Source organism: Dermacentor silvarum, chromosome 5, assembly GCF_013339745.2.
Source record: "Dermacentor silvarum isolate Dsil-2018 chromosome 5, BIME_Dsil_1.4, whole genome shotgun sequence".
Lineage (NCBI taxonomy): Eukaryota > Metazoa > Arthropoda > Arachnida > Ixodida > Ixodidae > Dermacentor > Dermacentor silvarum.
The window spans coordinates 89,636,725-89,652,554 of NC_051158.1; the positions used below are offsets into that span (position 1 = coordinate 89,636,725).

At 49.2% G+C, this 15,830-nt stretch overlaps 1 protein-coding gene across 3 annotated transcripts in view; it reads right to left on the reverse strand.

The window, feature by feature from the left end:
* Positions 1 to 15,830, reverse strand: part of LOC119453582 (cytochrome P450 3A31) — a 234,461-nt gene that overhangs the window by 167,269 nt on the left and 51,362 nt on the right. For all 3 annotated transcript variants that reach the window (XM_037715632.2, XM_049668265.1, XM_049668267.1), the window contains exons 7-10: positions 14,153 to 14,283; positions 2,633 to 2,708; positions 1,190 to 1,271; positions 301 to 409 (exon numbers count right to left, since the gene is read on the reverse strand). In XM_037715632.2, the coding sequence (XP_037571560.1) occupies positions 301 to 409; positions 1,190 to 1,271; positions 2,633 to 2,708; positions 14,153 to 14,283 (398 nt within the window). The remainder of the gene's footprint in view (positions 1 to 300; positions 410 to 1,189; positions 1,272 to 2,632; positions 2,709 to 14,152; positions 14,284 to 15,830) is intronic.

The following is a 15,830-nucleotide window of genomic DNA, read 5'->3' on the forward strand; positions in this document are numbered from 1 at the left end:
AAAATCTAATTTTTTTCTTGGCGTCAGTAGTGTCCTATACGCATCTCCGCTACTGGTATGAAATTATGTGAGCAGTTCACTAAGATAGCTGAGCTGGTTTGTGCATTATCGAATGCTATGATAGATATAGGTGCAACAAAAGGCAATTGACCAGAATAAATGGCCAATACAGAGCGCTAACATAGTTAGGAGCAGCCTGACTTAATATTGACACGACATTGCCACGGTCGTAATACAACGCAATATGTTTTTCTTATCCGGTGATCCATACAGTGAGTACGACTCATAAGAAACGCGTACCTCTTTCTCGAGTAGGGCTTGAACTTCTGCTCGAACTTTGTCCTGTACGTCTTGGTGTTCAGAGAGCAGGTACGATGCAAAAGCCAGTGGTGCAGCTATGTTGTCGATGCTGTAGGTCAGAAAGTATGGTGCGCAACACCATTTTATATTTAACGCGGCATTAGAAACAGCACTTCTTGAGCGTCTGACAGAGAAAATCATTGGACTCAGTATTCTTTAAGTTAACCAACAAATGTTCCATTTGGAACCAGACTCAGGCGAGTAAGAATGAGTAGTTAGAACACTGAAAAATAATCAAACAGTGCAAGAGGCTAAGAACACTACACAATCGAAACACCATCCGGGAACGAGTTTATTGAGGGCTTGCATCGCAATAATCATCGTTTCCACCGCGGTATTCGCCTTCAATGAAATGTTGTCAGTGCAAAGATTGCAAGTTGTCCTGATTCATTAAGCATATGAATTAAGTTCTGGGCTAACGCTCCTAAAGTGCCGAGTGAGTTTCATGCACTGATCGTTATAGCCGCTGCGTAATGTGAAAGATGTGACTGAAAATCCAGATGAAAACAGCGAAATAGAACCATGTGCCCTGATTGGGAGTTCCTTTCTTGGCCACTGTTTTTAACGATGCATATTTATTAACCCAACGTTATTCCTTCGCATTGGTTAGCTGGAGCCTAGATATTGAAAAACGTGGGTATGAAGAACAACACTTAGATTTGTGAGTCAACACGCCTGATGATTGTTGAATTGGTTGCATCATGTGATATCAAGTGCGCTCCCAATTATCAAAAGTAATAAAAGCAGGGAAGGCTATAAAAAATTAAAAGCAACTAAGCAACTACGTCTATTTAAAGGTACTGCAATGTATATTTGCTGTAAATCTTACCCAGCAACAATGAAGATGCAGGTGTTAGAAGCCGTCCTCAGCTCGACTGGGTGGGACAACAGAATGCTCGATAACTGCCGGCCTAGAAAGCAAGAGTTAAGCGCGTAAAGAAGTGACATCCTCCCGTGCATTGGCGATTGTGATTTAATACGCAAGTGCTATCAAAATACCATTATGTTTTGAATGACAGTGCAAAAGAAAATAAACCAAACAACGACACACAGATAGCGCACAATAGCTAGCTCTGAGAGGTATGATCAGTGTTATAAAATGCCGACTACGTCTTTAGCCACGTGTATTGACAAGCACAACAGTCCAGAATGCAATGGAAACAATGTCCTCGGCTAACAGCGTCACCTCGCGAATGCCGAGCCTTCGTCTACATCATGTGCGGCTCTTACTGCTAAAATGTGTTCACGCATTCTGCGACTATAGAAAACAATGCAGCCGGAGATCCCGTGCCCGTGCCGACAAGAAGCAGTTGGTGCGAGGCGACATGTGGTGTCTGTGTCAACTGTCTTTGCGCTTAAACTGATGGATACCTTTGCATGTCTGACTGCTTGCTGGTAACGCCCTTTTCCTGAAATCGATATACACATTAGGATACCAGTAATCTCCATGCTCTGTGAGCTGTATACGCTCGATTTGCCTACGTGGGTTATCAGTCCTCTAAAACCACGTAGTAAGGCACAACTTGACCTGGCTTTAGTTGAACAAATATATCGGCACCGCATTTCCTATTATGTGTTCCTGATTGCTGACAGCTCTACATGCGAAACATGTAGCATTGTCTGACGAGGCATTGACACACAGAAAGGCAAGTTATGTGCGCAGAACTTGTATGACTGGACAATCTTACACTATCAGAACAGAAAAATTTCTAGAGTAATAGTTAAAAACGAACTACGTGTATAATGCCATTTGCTTTGCCAGAGTTTCTGAAGTCCACAGGCCTACGCATTAGCCTTTCACAACGCTGCTTACTGCGGTTGATTAAACCACTGAGTCGCTTACGCAGTGTAGTTCATCGGTGTTCCCGTCTCTATCTATATCCTTACCCCCGTGCAGGGTAGCGAATCAGCACTACTTCTGGTTGACCTCCATGCCTATCGGTACATCTTCGCTCTCTTGCATTGTCTTGACAAAAGGAACAATTGCAGAGTTGCCGCGCAGACAGAAGCATATGTTTTTAACTTATGCTTGAGTTCTCTTGAAGGAACGTTCATATACTGGAATTCATCTGTTGAGTCGCGGAATGCTAGGCCGTTCTGCGAACGCTTACAGCTCTGATAACTTTCTTAGCAAATAAAAATGAATAAGTAAATGAATAAATAGATAAATAACCCAAAATAAATTGATCGGTAAACAGGTAATCAGTAAATCAAGAAATAAATGAATAAATAAAGAGAGACATGACATTGGTGGGTGGTCATCAGCACTTGCCTTCGATTTTTCCATTACTCATCCTTTCTTCTTTTTCAGAGTTTAAGAGTAACTGAAGCACGTCCTCCTTGGTGGGCTGTTGACACAGGTGATGTTGAAAACATTTGAGGCAGAAAAAGCGTTCTTGTAAAGCAGCGCAATTTATAACGGAGAAGAGACACGTCCTGGTACTTGTATTAAAAATGAATGGGGCGCACTGTCAACAAGAAATCATAGTCGAATCATAATAGTTACACAACACTAGAAAAATTATTCGTTTGGGAATGTGAAGCGCTCATTCAAAATTGTAGACTAAGAAACAGCTATCGCAAGGAATTGGAGGCATAACCGGGAACAACAAAATTATTGCGTTAAAAGCAAACTACTCGTTGACAGGCTATGGACATCTCGTGCACAATTATTACACGCTGCCAGTAAAATCTGCTGCCTGTCCCGATTATTCCGTACAGAAGGAAAGTCGAAGAAACAAGTTCTCATCATGCAGTCGTCTTTCATCGCACGTTTTTGCGCCTAGGTAGAAATGGGGGGGGGGGGGGGGGGGGTAATTTTTTTTGTCTAACCAGCACACTTAACTCTTTTTTCAGCTTGGCTGCGCAAGAAAAACTTAGCAAATAACTTTATGGGGTAAAGAAGCGAATGTCTAACGGCTTCCTTATCAAAACTTGCGTTTGTTAGGCAATATCGGTGAGTTCTGCAGAAACAGGCAATATTTGAGGATGTGCTAATATTTTACATCTTGAGTACGAATCGAGTAATCATTGCTATATCACTTGAATTCGGTTACAGGATTCACTATTTCAAACTGTTGTTTCTGTTGAAACATAGGCGATCACACTCAAACATAACAAACAAGAAAGAGAAAAGCAATCGAAGGACGTTTAACCTTCGCCTTTAAGAGTAGAACGCGATAGCGTTATCAGGACCCGTTCGCATATTTTATTACTTTATTAAATGTTTGATATTGCCCCGACGCGCGTAGGTCTGGTTGAAATGCTGGAAAAGGGGTTTGCGTTTGAGTTTCCTCGTAGCAGAATTAGGTTTTCTCATACATTCAAATTACAATCCGACGCCGATTGGTAAACAATCCGACGGCGAATCCGACACCGAATAGTAAAGTCGTACTTTACCACTTTTCTGACGGATTTCACTGTCAGAAATTCAATTTTGGTTCACCGAAACCTTGCACCACGTGGAGGCCCTGCGCGGTCGGGGTGGTTGGGGATGATTTCCCCGCCACCCGCCGACATCGCACGCCGACGCCGGTTGCCGACGCTGGATTTTCTGCCACACGGGGCCCTGAACGCTATCGTGTTACGACCAACCCAAGTGATCACTGTTACTAATCGTTCGGCTGGATAGACGCGGTTGTGCAGATGTACTGATTCTTCAGCGAACGGTTGGACTAGATAACTTTTTTTGTCATTTGATGACTCAAAGTCATTGATGACTTGGAGAGCTCGAAAATTCGCCTGAATTCAAGCTATTATTTAGGCAGTCATTATGTATGTATCCAACGTGTGGTGCAGTAGTATACACTCCGCTCCTTCAACGAACGCGACACTGTACATGTATCTGTTTTCACTAATTGTGCACGGTAGTCTAGTTGTGAAATAATAATGCAAACAAACCTTTCCACAAGTGGGGCTGAATATGCCATTTTTTGAACAGGAAACGAATACGAATGGAACATAAATCAAATACAAATATTACGTCTCGAATATCGAATTCAATAATGAATAGTGAAGCGCGAACGCATCTATTAAAACACGAATATTTCTTTCGGTATTCTTGGGTACCACTTTTGTATAGACTAGCGAAACAAATACGCCTTTATCAAAAACAATTCGGATCAGCTTTAAACCGAAGATCATTAACTCTCATAAAAAACGCAGTACGAATAGCCTTCCGAATTTATGCAGCCCGATTGCAAGCAAGCTTAAGCTTTCCGGGGATAGATGGCTGCTAAATAAATGATAGCCGCTAAGTAAATTGTTACCAAAAATATCGCAAGTTGCGGTAAAAAAAGAAAAAAAGCAGCAGAACGAATTGTATGCCGTTATCACCTGTAAAAGTCTCCGTTTATAGGAAAACATTTGAGGTTGTTGCGTTAAAGGATAAAGCTTTTACACGACTAGACTGCCAAAAACACTAAATTATTGATTACAACACAACGTGATTGACTACAACCTCAAATCACATGCCGTCAGGCACGTAGGCTTAGGCCATGCACCCGAAAAAAAAGTTAATAATCACTGTGTTTCGGGGGAGGAAGAAGACGACGCTCGACCAGCTCTGAGAGCAGCTGGGCTCCGGCTTCACCAAGTAATTTCGCAGTGATTTCTGGCGACTATTGGCCTGAATTTTACATCACTCGATTCGTGAAGTCACCAGGATTCCGTGGACACCTAGTTTTCAGGTGGGACACTTCTTTTCCTGGTGTTACGAACGTTTTTGTGCCACGACAACGCCATCGCCGCGCTAAGCCTAAGCACGCGCCGGCTGCGCGCCGAGAATGAAGGTTCAAGAAATCGGTGAAAACATCACCCCAGAAGAGTTGACCGCCGAAATGGGCTGGCGCACCGCCCGTTCCCGCCGTACCGAGGAGAAGCGTGGCCAAAATTCATCTCTCGATGACCCACCTCAATCGCAAGACCCCCGCTCTCGCTCTAAAACCCGGAAGAACGTTAAATCCCAAGTTCTCAAGGCCGGATGTATGCCCCAATTACCCGAGAACGAAATTAAGATCATCGTCAGACCTAAAGGGGCACTAAATATCCCCAAAGTCGGCAGCCCCACAGTGACTGCAGCCATTTTCCAAGCAACACAACTTAGCCCAGAAGAAACCCAAGACGACACGATCTGCCCGAGCGTTCAACAAAACATCGTCGTTATCAGCACGCCCCGACCGCAAAATGCTGACAGGTACGTGCGCATGAAATCTATATATCTATGTCAATGGTGTCACCCATGAAGTCAACACATACGAGGGAGACCCTGACAACACCACCAAAGGAGTTATCCGATGTATTCCCCTCACCGACAGCGCCCAGGAAATCGACGTAAGCATCATTAATGCCCGCAATCCGCAAGCCCTGGCCGCCAAGCGCATCGGTTCCACCACAACCGTCGTCATCGCCTTCGACGGACCCAGTGTGCGGTACCTGGTCCGAACTGCTGATCCCCTGTTCCTTGTACCGCAAGCAAATTGACTTATGCTACCACTGTGGCCGTCTCGGGCACCGCATGGATGTTTGTCCATTCCCTAACAACAAGATCTGCAGGAGCTGCGGCGCCCGCAATCCCGACCAACACCATCAGTGCACCCCCAAGTGCACGCTGCGTGGTGTACCTCACCCCACGGCGGACAAAGGGTGCACAGCCAAATGCAAAATGCCCTACGTCATCCGGAAACGCGTCTGGGAACAACGCACGCCGCAACAATCAACACCTCAACCAAGTGATCTCCCGCCCATGGACACCAAACACCGCTCGCGCTCGCGCTCCGGACCAGGAGCAGGCCGTTCCCGGTCAAGATCCACGTCGACCCCGAGAGGCCGACAGGTTTCAGAAAAGGTGAGCTTCTCAGAGGCTGTAACACGCGTCTCGCGAGAGGGTCCGGTCACGTCCCCCCCCCCCCCTACAACTAAACAAAACACAGACAATGCTGTCATTGCTCAACTTAAGAGAGGAAATGCAGTTATGCGCGACTTAATTCAAAAACTCACACAGGAGGTTCAGAGCCTAAAGCAACCCAAAACACAACCCACACCCAAAGCCCCAGAAACCCCTAGCGTCACACCTTCAGAGGAAGCCCCGACGCCGGCCCCAAAAAAGAGAGCCCTCCAAGGAGGAACTACGGGGCAAGTGCGTTCCGAAGTCAAAGACATGCTCGTGTCGCTACAGAGCACCGTCGAAAGTCTCCACAACGCTCTGCTCGCCGTAATGCAAAGAGTCACCGCCATAGAAAACAACCTCCAGACCCTTTTCACCACGTCCACCCCCGTCACCCCGGCTATAATCACAGACGCGAGCGGAATCGCTCATGACACTCCCGCCCCGCCACCGGCGGCCTCTTAGATCATCATCATGGCACACAGAAACACCGACACAGTGATATGGCAGTGGAACTGTCGAGGCTACCGCCACAAACTGCCCGTTCTTCATCAACACCTTCGCACATCTTCACGTCAACTGGATGTACTCATACTCCAGGAAACGCACGACACTCCGATCACCCTTCCCGGATATCAACCCTTCATCGCTGCCAACGCCCCCCACGGTGTGCCCACGCTCGTCCGACACAGAATCACCGCAATCGAACACGATCTTCACGACCGTCGCACCGAACACCTTTTCATTGAACTCATCCCTCACAAAAAGCGGACGGACGGCATCTTCATCCTCAATATTTATAACGCACCGTCCCTACGCCACAGTCGCTTTCTAACGCTCTTTAAAAAGGCCCTGAACGCCGCAGGCAGCAGCCCCCTCGTCATCGACGGCGACTTCAACCTGCCGCACACAGGTTGGGGCTACAAACACTGCTCCGCTGCGGGCCGAAACCTTTGGCAAGACTCCCACGATCTCGGCTTCAATCTCATCACAGACCCGACGTTCCCCACACGCCTCGGCACCTCCACTGCGCGAGACACGACGCCCAACCTCACGTTCACCAAAAATTCAGTGAACGCTCAATGACGCAATACTGAATATGACCTCGGCAACGATAATTCTATCATTGAAATTACTATCCCGCACCTCACAGCTCTATCTACGAGAAAGAGGGATTTCGCGTGGGTGGACTGGGACGCCTTCCGCAAACATCGCACAGCAGAAACGACAGACACCCCGATCACCGATATAGAATCTTGGTCGTGCGACCTTTTATCAGATGCCCAATTGGCTACTCGCACTATCAAAACCGATGCCCCGACTGAACACATGGATAGTCGGCTTGCCCACCTCATTGAAGCCAAAACGTCCATCCTCTCCCGGTGGAATGGTCAACGACTCAACAAACGACTCAGGAAAAAGGTTGCACTACTTCACGAGAATATCAAAGAACACTGCCGAGTCCTTATTCAGCAGCAATGGGCGGAGCTTTCCAATTCTCTAGACGGGCAACTCCACCACTCGCGCTCGTAGAAAATCCTACAACATCTTCTTGACAATACCAGCACCCGTTCACAACAGCAGGATCGTCTTACCAAACTCCTATTCACAGAAACCAAGGCGCACAGCCAGGACCACGTCTCAAATACCTTATGCCAAAAGTACATCCCCTCCGGGCCCGCAAAGCCTCACGGCCTGTACGCGGGGTCCTCGAACTCAGCCCTCGATGAGGACTTCAGCGGGGCCGAGATACACGCTGCTCTTCGCAAATTCAACAGCGGTTCAGACCCAGGTCCGGATGGCGTCACCAACAAAACTCTAAGAAACCTAGACGACCCCTCAGTGGAACAGCTCACCGAGTACATTAACGACTGCTGGCGCCAAGGGTCCATTCCTCCCTCATGGAAAACGGCCAAAGTAATTCTAATTCCAAAACCTGGCAAGCCATATAGCCTTGCCAATCTCCGCCCCATCTCGTTAACCTCGTGTGTCGGTAAGGTTATGGAGCATGCACTCCTTACCCGCATAAACTCTCACCTCGAAGATACGTCCGCATATCCTTACTCAATCATCGGCTTTAGAGCGCATCTCTCAGCCCAGGACGCCATGCTCCAACTCAAGCATCAAATCCTCGACGACAAATCCCGACACACGAAAGCAATCTTGGGCCACGATCTCGAGCGCGCCTTTGATAATGTCACGCACTCTACTATCCTCGAACGCATCTCCCTGCTCAACCTCGGCGAGCGCACCTACAACTACGTAAGAGAGAGAGAAAAGAGAGAAAAACATTTATTTAGACCATTCAGATCGTTGATCTTGAGGACGAGTGGGTGGTGTCCTCATTCCAGGACTCCACTGGCCATGGCTGCTCGACGTACTTGCTGGACGAGAGCTTGTTGTCCCGCCAGGGTATCGCCGGTCAGCTGTACCTCCCACCGCTCAAATGACGTGTTAGGCGTCTTTAAATGTTGAGGTTTGCCCCCGCACCCCCACGAGATGTGAAAGAGTGTAGGGCGTGTGTCGCCGCACCAGGGGCAGATGCCGCGATATGTTTGTGGGTATATTTTGCTGTATCTGTGTAGGTTTGGGAATGTGTTTGTTTGGATAAGTCTGAGGGCTATTGCCTCTTCAGTGCTGAGATTTTTGTGAGGGGGAGGATAAATCCTGCGGTTGAGTCGCTGGATTTCGAGTCGGTCGCAGTAATTTGATGGCAGGGGCACAAAGGTAAAGGAAGGGGATTGATAAGACGATTGGTTTTGCCCCGCTCGGTCTCTTTCAAGGTCTTCTTTCTTCTTTCAAGGTCTTCTTCTTTCAAGGTCTTCACTGCTTAGTGTGTTCTCCTTGACTTTATTGTTCAATTCGCCCATCTGGTAAAGCATCTGCTGCATCGTAGCATAAATGCTTTCGAGGGTGACTACACTTGACATGCCTGCTGCTGCCGAGACAGCACCAGGGAGCGAGGAGGGCGTGGTGGTTCTTGAGGGGGGAGGAATGGAAATGGTGGGCTGGTAGCCTTTCGTTCCGCTTTGCGGCCCTGCCTGTGTGTTGTTGTTTGTTTTGCTTAGCATCGCTTCTAAGCGTTGCATGCGTTGATTTAGGTCATTAACCTGAGCTTTGAGTTTTTTATTTTCTTCCCTAATGCGCGTACATTCTGGGGAGCAGTTACTATTGTCACTGGTATTTTGAGCGGAGGAGGTACTAGACTGATTCCGGCTCACCTTGTTGTTGGCTTGTTTCTTCTTGCCCGAATGGTTTTTCTGCTTAGACGTGCATGACGAGGTAGAAGGCAGCCGCTGCCCTTGCTTCTCTCCTGGCTTTGGCCACTCCGAGCGGTATCGGGACCTGGACCTGGACTGGGACTGGGATCGCGACCTGGACCGGGACCTCGACCTGGACCGGGACCTCGACCTGGACTGGGCCCGGGACCTCGAACGGCTCGCCGACGACTCCGAGCTGAACCACCGCAGGTGGCTTCGCCTTGTCCTTCCTCCACCATTGTCGTAGTCTTCCGTCCACCTTCCGGGCGGAGGATGCTTTTTGGTGGTAGTACTGTTGTTTTTCAGCCTTTGCTTGCACTCGCGAGACCCCGTGGCATGGGCTTCGCCGCAGACTGCGCACTTGAGCGAGCACTCGTGGTCGTCCGTGGGGTCGTGCGTCCCGCAAGCTAGACATATCTTGATGTTCGGGGTAGGACAAACGTCCGATCGGTGTCCCATGCGCTGGCACACGTAGCAGATTTGTTTTGTGGGCTTGTAGGGGTGGCACTCGGTCTCCCCTCCGTAGTAGTAGACGTATCGTGGAACTACGTGAGAGCTGAACGTGATCACGGCCGTCTTGGTCTTTCCCAGCATGCGGGCTTGCACGATTTCCACGCCTTGGGTCCTCACCCTTAGGTGGGTCATAAGCTCCTCGGGCGGGGTATCCGGGTCGATTCCATGAATGACGCCCCGGGCCACTCCGTCCGGTGCCGCAACGTAAGAGTTAACTTCGTAAAGGTTGCCGCCTAACACAATCCGCGTGATCTTGCGCGCAATATCGGCGACCTCCTGATCTGGGGTACTAACAATGATTATGTTGGAACCGGGTCTCAAGCGCACGAGGAAATGCGAATCGTCAACTTTTCCTCCGCAGGCGGCCGAGACGGCTTTCGAGATTTGGTGGTTGGTGAAGCTCTTCACCTGAAGGCCTTTCTTGGGCCGGATGATGATTTTGAAGTCGCTACGTGGCAGGGGGGGGGGGAGTCGTCGCCTCTTCTTAAAAGAAGGCTTCTTTGATGCCCCAGCGCTTGCAGCTGCGTGGGATGTTGATGAAAACGCGGTGGTTGAGGAGGGTGATACCGGAGAGATCACCCTGCCTGCCACGCGTACTTGCTCGCCTCTGGCGAGCTTCTTCTTCGTTCTTCGCTTGAGGTGTAGAGACCAATTGGAATAAGGACATTCCGATGGCGTCCCTTGCGAAAGGTCCTCATCCATAATGGCAGAGTCGTCATGGCGATCTTCCGAGATGTCTTGGAAGTCCATGGCAGTGGTTTCTTGCGACGAAGGCCCGGCGGTAGCTTGTACAATAGCACCGGGGGCGGGTGGGGCTGTAAAACAGCACCATCTCCACTCCCTCCGGTAGAAGTAGAAGCGACCGGCTGGGATCCAGCGATGTGCGCCATAGTGAGCGTCGAGAAACCGTAGCAAGCGAGCGAGCGGCGGCAAAGGCGGCGGAACGCCTCGCCTACCTCCTCGCTGCCACGTACGGCGGCGTCAGGCTTAACACGGCAGCGCCGCCCCGGAGAACTTCAAAGTCCAAAAGCGCAAAATAATATGCACTCACGGTCTTCAAACTTCTCATGGGGGTTCCGGATGACTTCAGGAAGGCCTTCTGACAAACACTTTGGTCCTCCGATGTGAATTTCTTGCAAGAATAAGGAAAGTCGACAGAGCCAATGCGAAGCACGTCTACTCCGCTCGGCTCTTCTTCTTCTTCCCAACTACGCAAGAGATTTTCTAACCAACCGAAGGACGTTCCTCTCGGTTGGAGATATTCAATCGGAGAAATTCACTCTCGGATGCGCGGGAACCCCACAAGGCTCCGTCATTTCCCCAATGCTGTTCAATATCGTCATGCTCGGATTAGCACAGGAACTCCAGAAGCTCGACGGCATAGGACACACCATCTATGCCGACGACATTACCATCTGGACCACAAAGGGCAGCGACGGACAAATTGAAACCGCTCTGCAAGACGCCATCGATGCCGTCGAAAATTATCTCGAAGGCACGGGACTTCGATGTTCCCCGACAAGTCAGAGCTCCTCCTATACCGCCCCACGCTCCGTCGACGCCCACCCCTACGATGTACGCGCAAACGCCGCTACGAGAAAATCCAACTTCACATGAGGGATGGTGGAACCATATCCGTGGTCTCCACTATCCGAGTTCTCGGCATGACCATCGAAGCCAACGGTGCAAGTTCAACTGCTATATCCAAGGTCCTCCGACAGACGGCCAATACGTTGCGGCTGCTGAAACGAGTGACCAACCGGCGACAGGGCATGAAGGAAGAAAGCCTCATCCGCCTTGTTCACTCGTTCGTCATCTGTCACATCACGTACGTCGCCGCCTTCCATAATTGGTACAAAGCAGAAAAGACTTAATTGGACATCATTGTATGCGGCGCCTACAAGCTAGCCTTAGGACTGCCAAACAACACCAGCACTGAACTTTTACTACGATTAGGACTCCATAACACCCTAGACGAATTAATCGAAGCACAGCGTCGATCATATCTGGAGCGTCTCACTCTCACAGGAACGGGCCGGCACATTCTAACTAAACTCTGCATCACCTACCACCGTCAACATGGAGACAAATACCCAATTACACCCGACGCACAGACTTGGCTACATGCCGGCCCTATCCCCAAAAACATGCACCCTGGACTACAATAACGAACGTCGGAAGGCAAGGGCTGCCTCCCTCATTAAAGTCTATGGCGACACAACGGGCGTAACCTTTGTCGACGCAGCTGAATATCAGGACGGACATCGCTTCGCCGCGGCTACCACAGTAGGCTGCTCGCTCAATCATGCCGCCAGCATCGTAACCCAAAACGCCGAGACGGCCGAGGAAGTGGCCATCGCCCTGGCTAGCCTCGATCCGGACTGCCACACCATCGTGAGCGACTCCCGCACGGCAATCACCAATTACATCAAAGGTGGTATTTCAAAACAAGCGCTACGCATCCTACACCAAGCCCCTCACTCACTTGAAAAGCAAATCACTCTCGTCTGGTTCCCAGCACACGCCGGTGACGTACATCCGCACCTCACCAACCTCAACGAGGTCGCTCACTCCGTAGCATGAGGCCTTGTGAACTGTGCCGGAGACAGCGCAGGTGCACCCGCGGAACGCGATCGCCTCACCAGCTACAACGACCTTACGAAATCATTCTATCTCGAAAGAAGAACTTTCCCCATCCCTCATCAGAAGCTAAACAAGAGCACAGACAACCACCCTTCGCCTGTTACAGACAAACACGTACCCCTCACTAACACGTTACCACAGGATCTACCCAGACACCTACCCTATAGTAACATTTGCAAGATCTGTAAGACTCAGGCAGCCTCACTATGGGAATGTAAATACCAATATCCGACAAATAATACCGTGACCCTCTTGTCGAGATGGCACGCCGCCCTGCGGAGCTCCTACTTCGACGACCAACTCTGGGCTACCCAGCAAGCCTGCGAGGCGGCGAAGAGGCAAGACCTCTATGTCCCCACGTGGGAGGCCTAGGCCCAGCCAACTAAACTGCTGGTTTATATAAAAGCTTGTTCCTCCTCCTCCTCCTCCTCCTCCTCCTGTGTTTCGGCATTGCTTAGAAAACGTTTGTCGTTTCATTTCTGATAATTTGTAATACTATGCTTAGCAGGCGGAGAACCATAGTTGCACTTTCACAATCTGTTTCTGCGAAGTATCTTTCGAGCTTCAATATTCAAAAAAGCCGGAAAGTTAATCTTTGAATATGGCTCCGAATAATCAGTGTGTAATATTCGATTCGTATTCGAAACTTACAATATTTGCCCAACCCTACTTTTTTACCAAGTGAACTCCACGCAACGTTTATAATTCACTTCGTTCACAAAGATTGAGCACTCGGTGTTCAATTCGATTCAATTTGATAGGATGGTTGTCTTCCTTGAACATTTCTATTCGCCTCAGGCAGGCAAATACGCTATTCAGTGGCACCTGTCAATAATATTCGCCAAACAGCATTTTACTACAAAGAAAGGTGATATAATTCTTTGTTAACCCGGTAGCAGTGACTACAAGTTGCGCTTACTAATGAATATTACGTCAGGAAGCTCACAAAACTTTTTTCGCAATAGCGTTGCCAATATGTACCACTCTAACGACATCTTGTTGTTTACGGACGTTCTGCTGTCTGCAAGGTGACGCTTCAGGCACACTGAGGCTCTAATATATTACTTTAACTTTAGGTCAGCGGCGATGTTATCTTGAAGCACCTAAGCGTTTAGTCGGCGAAGCGAGAGAAAAACGAAATTGCTCAAGAAGAGGCCGCACCTTAGGCCAACATCGTTATTAAGTGAGCACCATACGAGAGTGCATGCTTACTGAAATAAGATATATACATATTTATTTATTTAACTCGATTATCTGTGATAACAGTTCATAGCGTATGGAATCACGTCAATGTAGTGATGAACGCGCTTTAGAGTGGCTTTGTAGTTTCATTACACTCGGCACTTCAAACTGGTAGCTCCTAGAAGTGAGGGCGACATGCCTTGAGGACAGCACTATTTAACTATGGCACAAAGAATGTGTCCGGGTTGACTGACCAATCAATGATAACAAGGTTTAGATCCAGTATATGTGAAGAAACTTGATATCTTACATCAGGGTTTGCTCTGCGGTGATTGATGATAGGAAGCATCCTGTCTACCATCTCGTCGGAGGGTAGCTGAGAGAAGATAGACTGCATGGCGATGATAATTCTGTGCAGCAATCGACTGTCAGGGAGGAGATCTGGAAGCAACGAAAAAATCAAAACAGAAGTTCTGGCACAGCTTCCCACTTCCTAGAAAGAGGTCCTACTATTCCGGTGGGTTCTATTCTACGCAGCACAGGATAAACTTCAATCGTTTTCTAATGGTACATTCGGCTGGGCTAAATCTCCCATCGACTAATCGGCTTGGCAAAATGCAGCCGCGCTTCTCTTCCGCTGCACTGTTGCTACAGCACGCTGCTTCCGACTGCACATGCGGTGCCGTCTACGAGCGCCTCAAGAAAGGGCACGCTCGGCACGGGTTCAACTGCAATAGCTCTAGCGATCAGACAAGCAGACGCAAGCGGGAACGCGATAGCGGTCCTGACAGACTCGCAAGCAGCATGCCGGATGTTCATAAACGGACGTCTACCGCGCATAACCCTCAAGCTACTAGGCGAAACACTAGGTGCATCACACGGCATTACATGGTGCCCGGGACACTCGGGAGTCCCAGGAAACGAACGGGCGAACGCACTAGCTCGCGAACTAGCGAAGCGAACAGACTGACGCCCCAAGTAAAATACCAAAGGACCACACCCCGCACGACATCCTCGAGCACCAGCGTCGCGAACGACAAATCTACGCGTTTCCGCATCCGTAGCTCGGAGTAGGAGGCACGCGGAAGTACAGGAAAATCCAAACTCACACTTTTCCGCACTTGGGACTGTGGCACGCAATGTGGCCAGCAGTATATGCCGGTCAATGTCCCTGGTGTGGGGGGCGGCCTTCTCTTCCCCACATTATGTGGGAATGTATATGTAGGCCACCGAACATTAACTCGCCCCTGATACTGACCTCACTAAGGGATCCCTGGGAGGCCGTCCTCGCTCGAGCTGACTTGTAGATCCAGAAGGGTCTCTTAGACCAGGCTGAGCGTACGGAAACGGCCACTGTAGTCCTGGACTAGGGACCCACCCTTCCCGCTCTCTTGCCTCTTTTTTTATTCAATAAAGTTTTTCATCATCATCATCATTATCAACTGCACCAATCATCGGAAACATCAAAATGATGTATTTATCATTATAGAGCGGAATATTCCCAATGGCAATTAGCTAGTTACAGAAATTGGCACTAAATACGTTGATTGAAGACCGGGACGCTCCCATTGGCACACCACATAGGCACATGCACAATGCTCAAAGTCAGGGTGAAAGAGATTAATGGAAGAGCGGGACAAACCAATGCCACATACGCAGTACCGTGACCCCAGTGACCCATTCTGGCCTCAAAGAGGCTCATTGAAGAGCGCAGCATAGATGCACAATTCCACATGCCCACTGATCCAAGTTAGTTCCGACGGTTGGCTTTGAACCCTGTTCCTGCCACACAGCAGCCCGATGAACTGCCCGTTCAAACCATGGACTATCTGTCAGTCTATCTATCTCGCTATCGATTTATCTATTTTCTCACGCCGACCCAGTGACCCAAGCTGTCTGCCAGCTTCGTCAGTAGACCCACGTCATGCCATCGTCCTCCGGCCTTTTCGCCGACGCAGGGTTATGGTACCGCTGTGTTCGTTGTATCG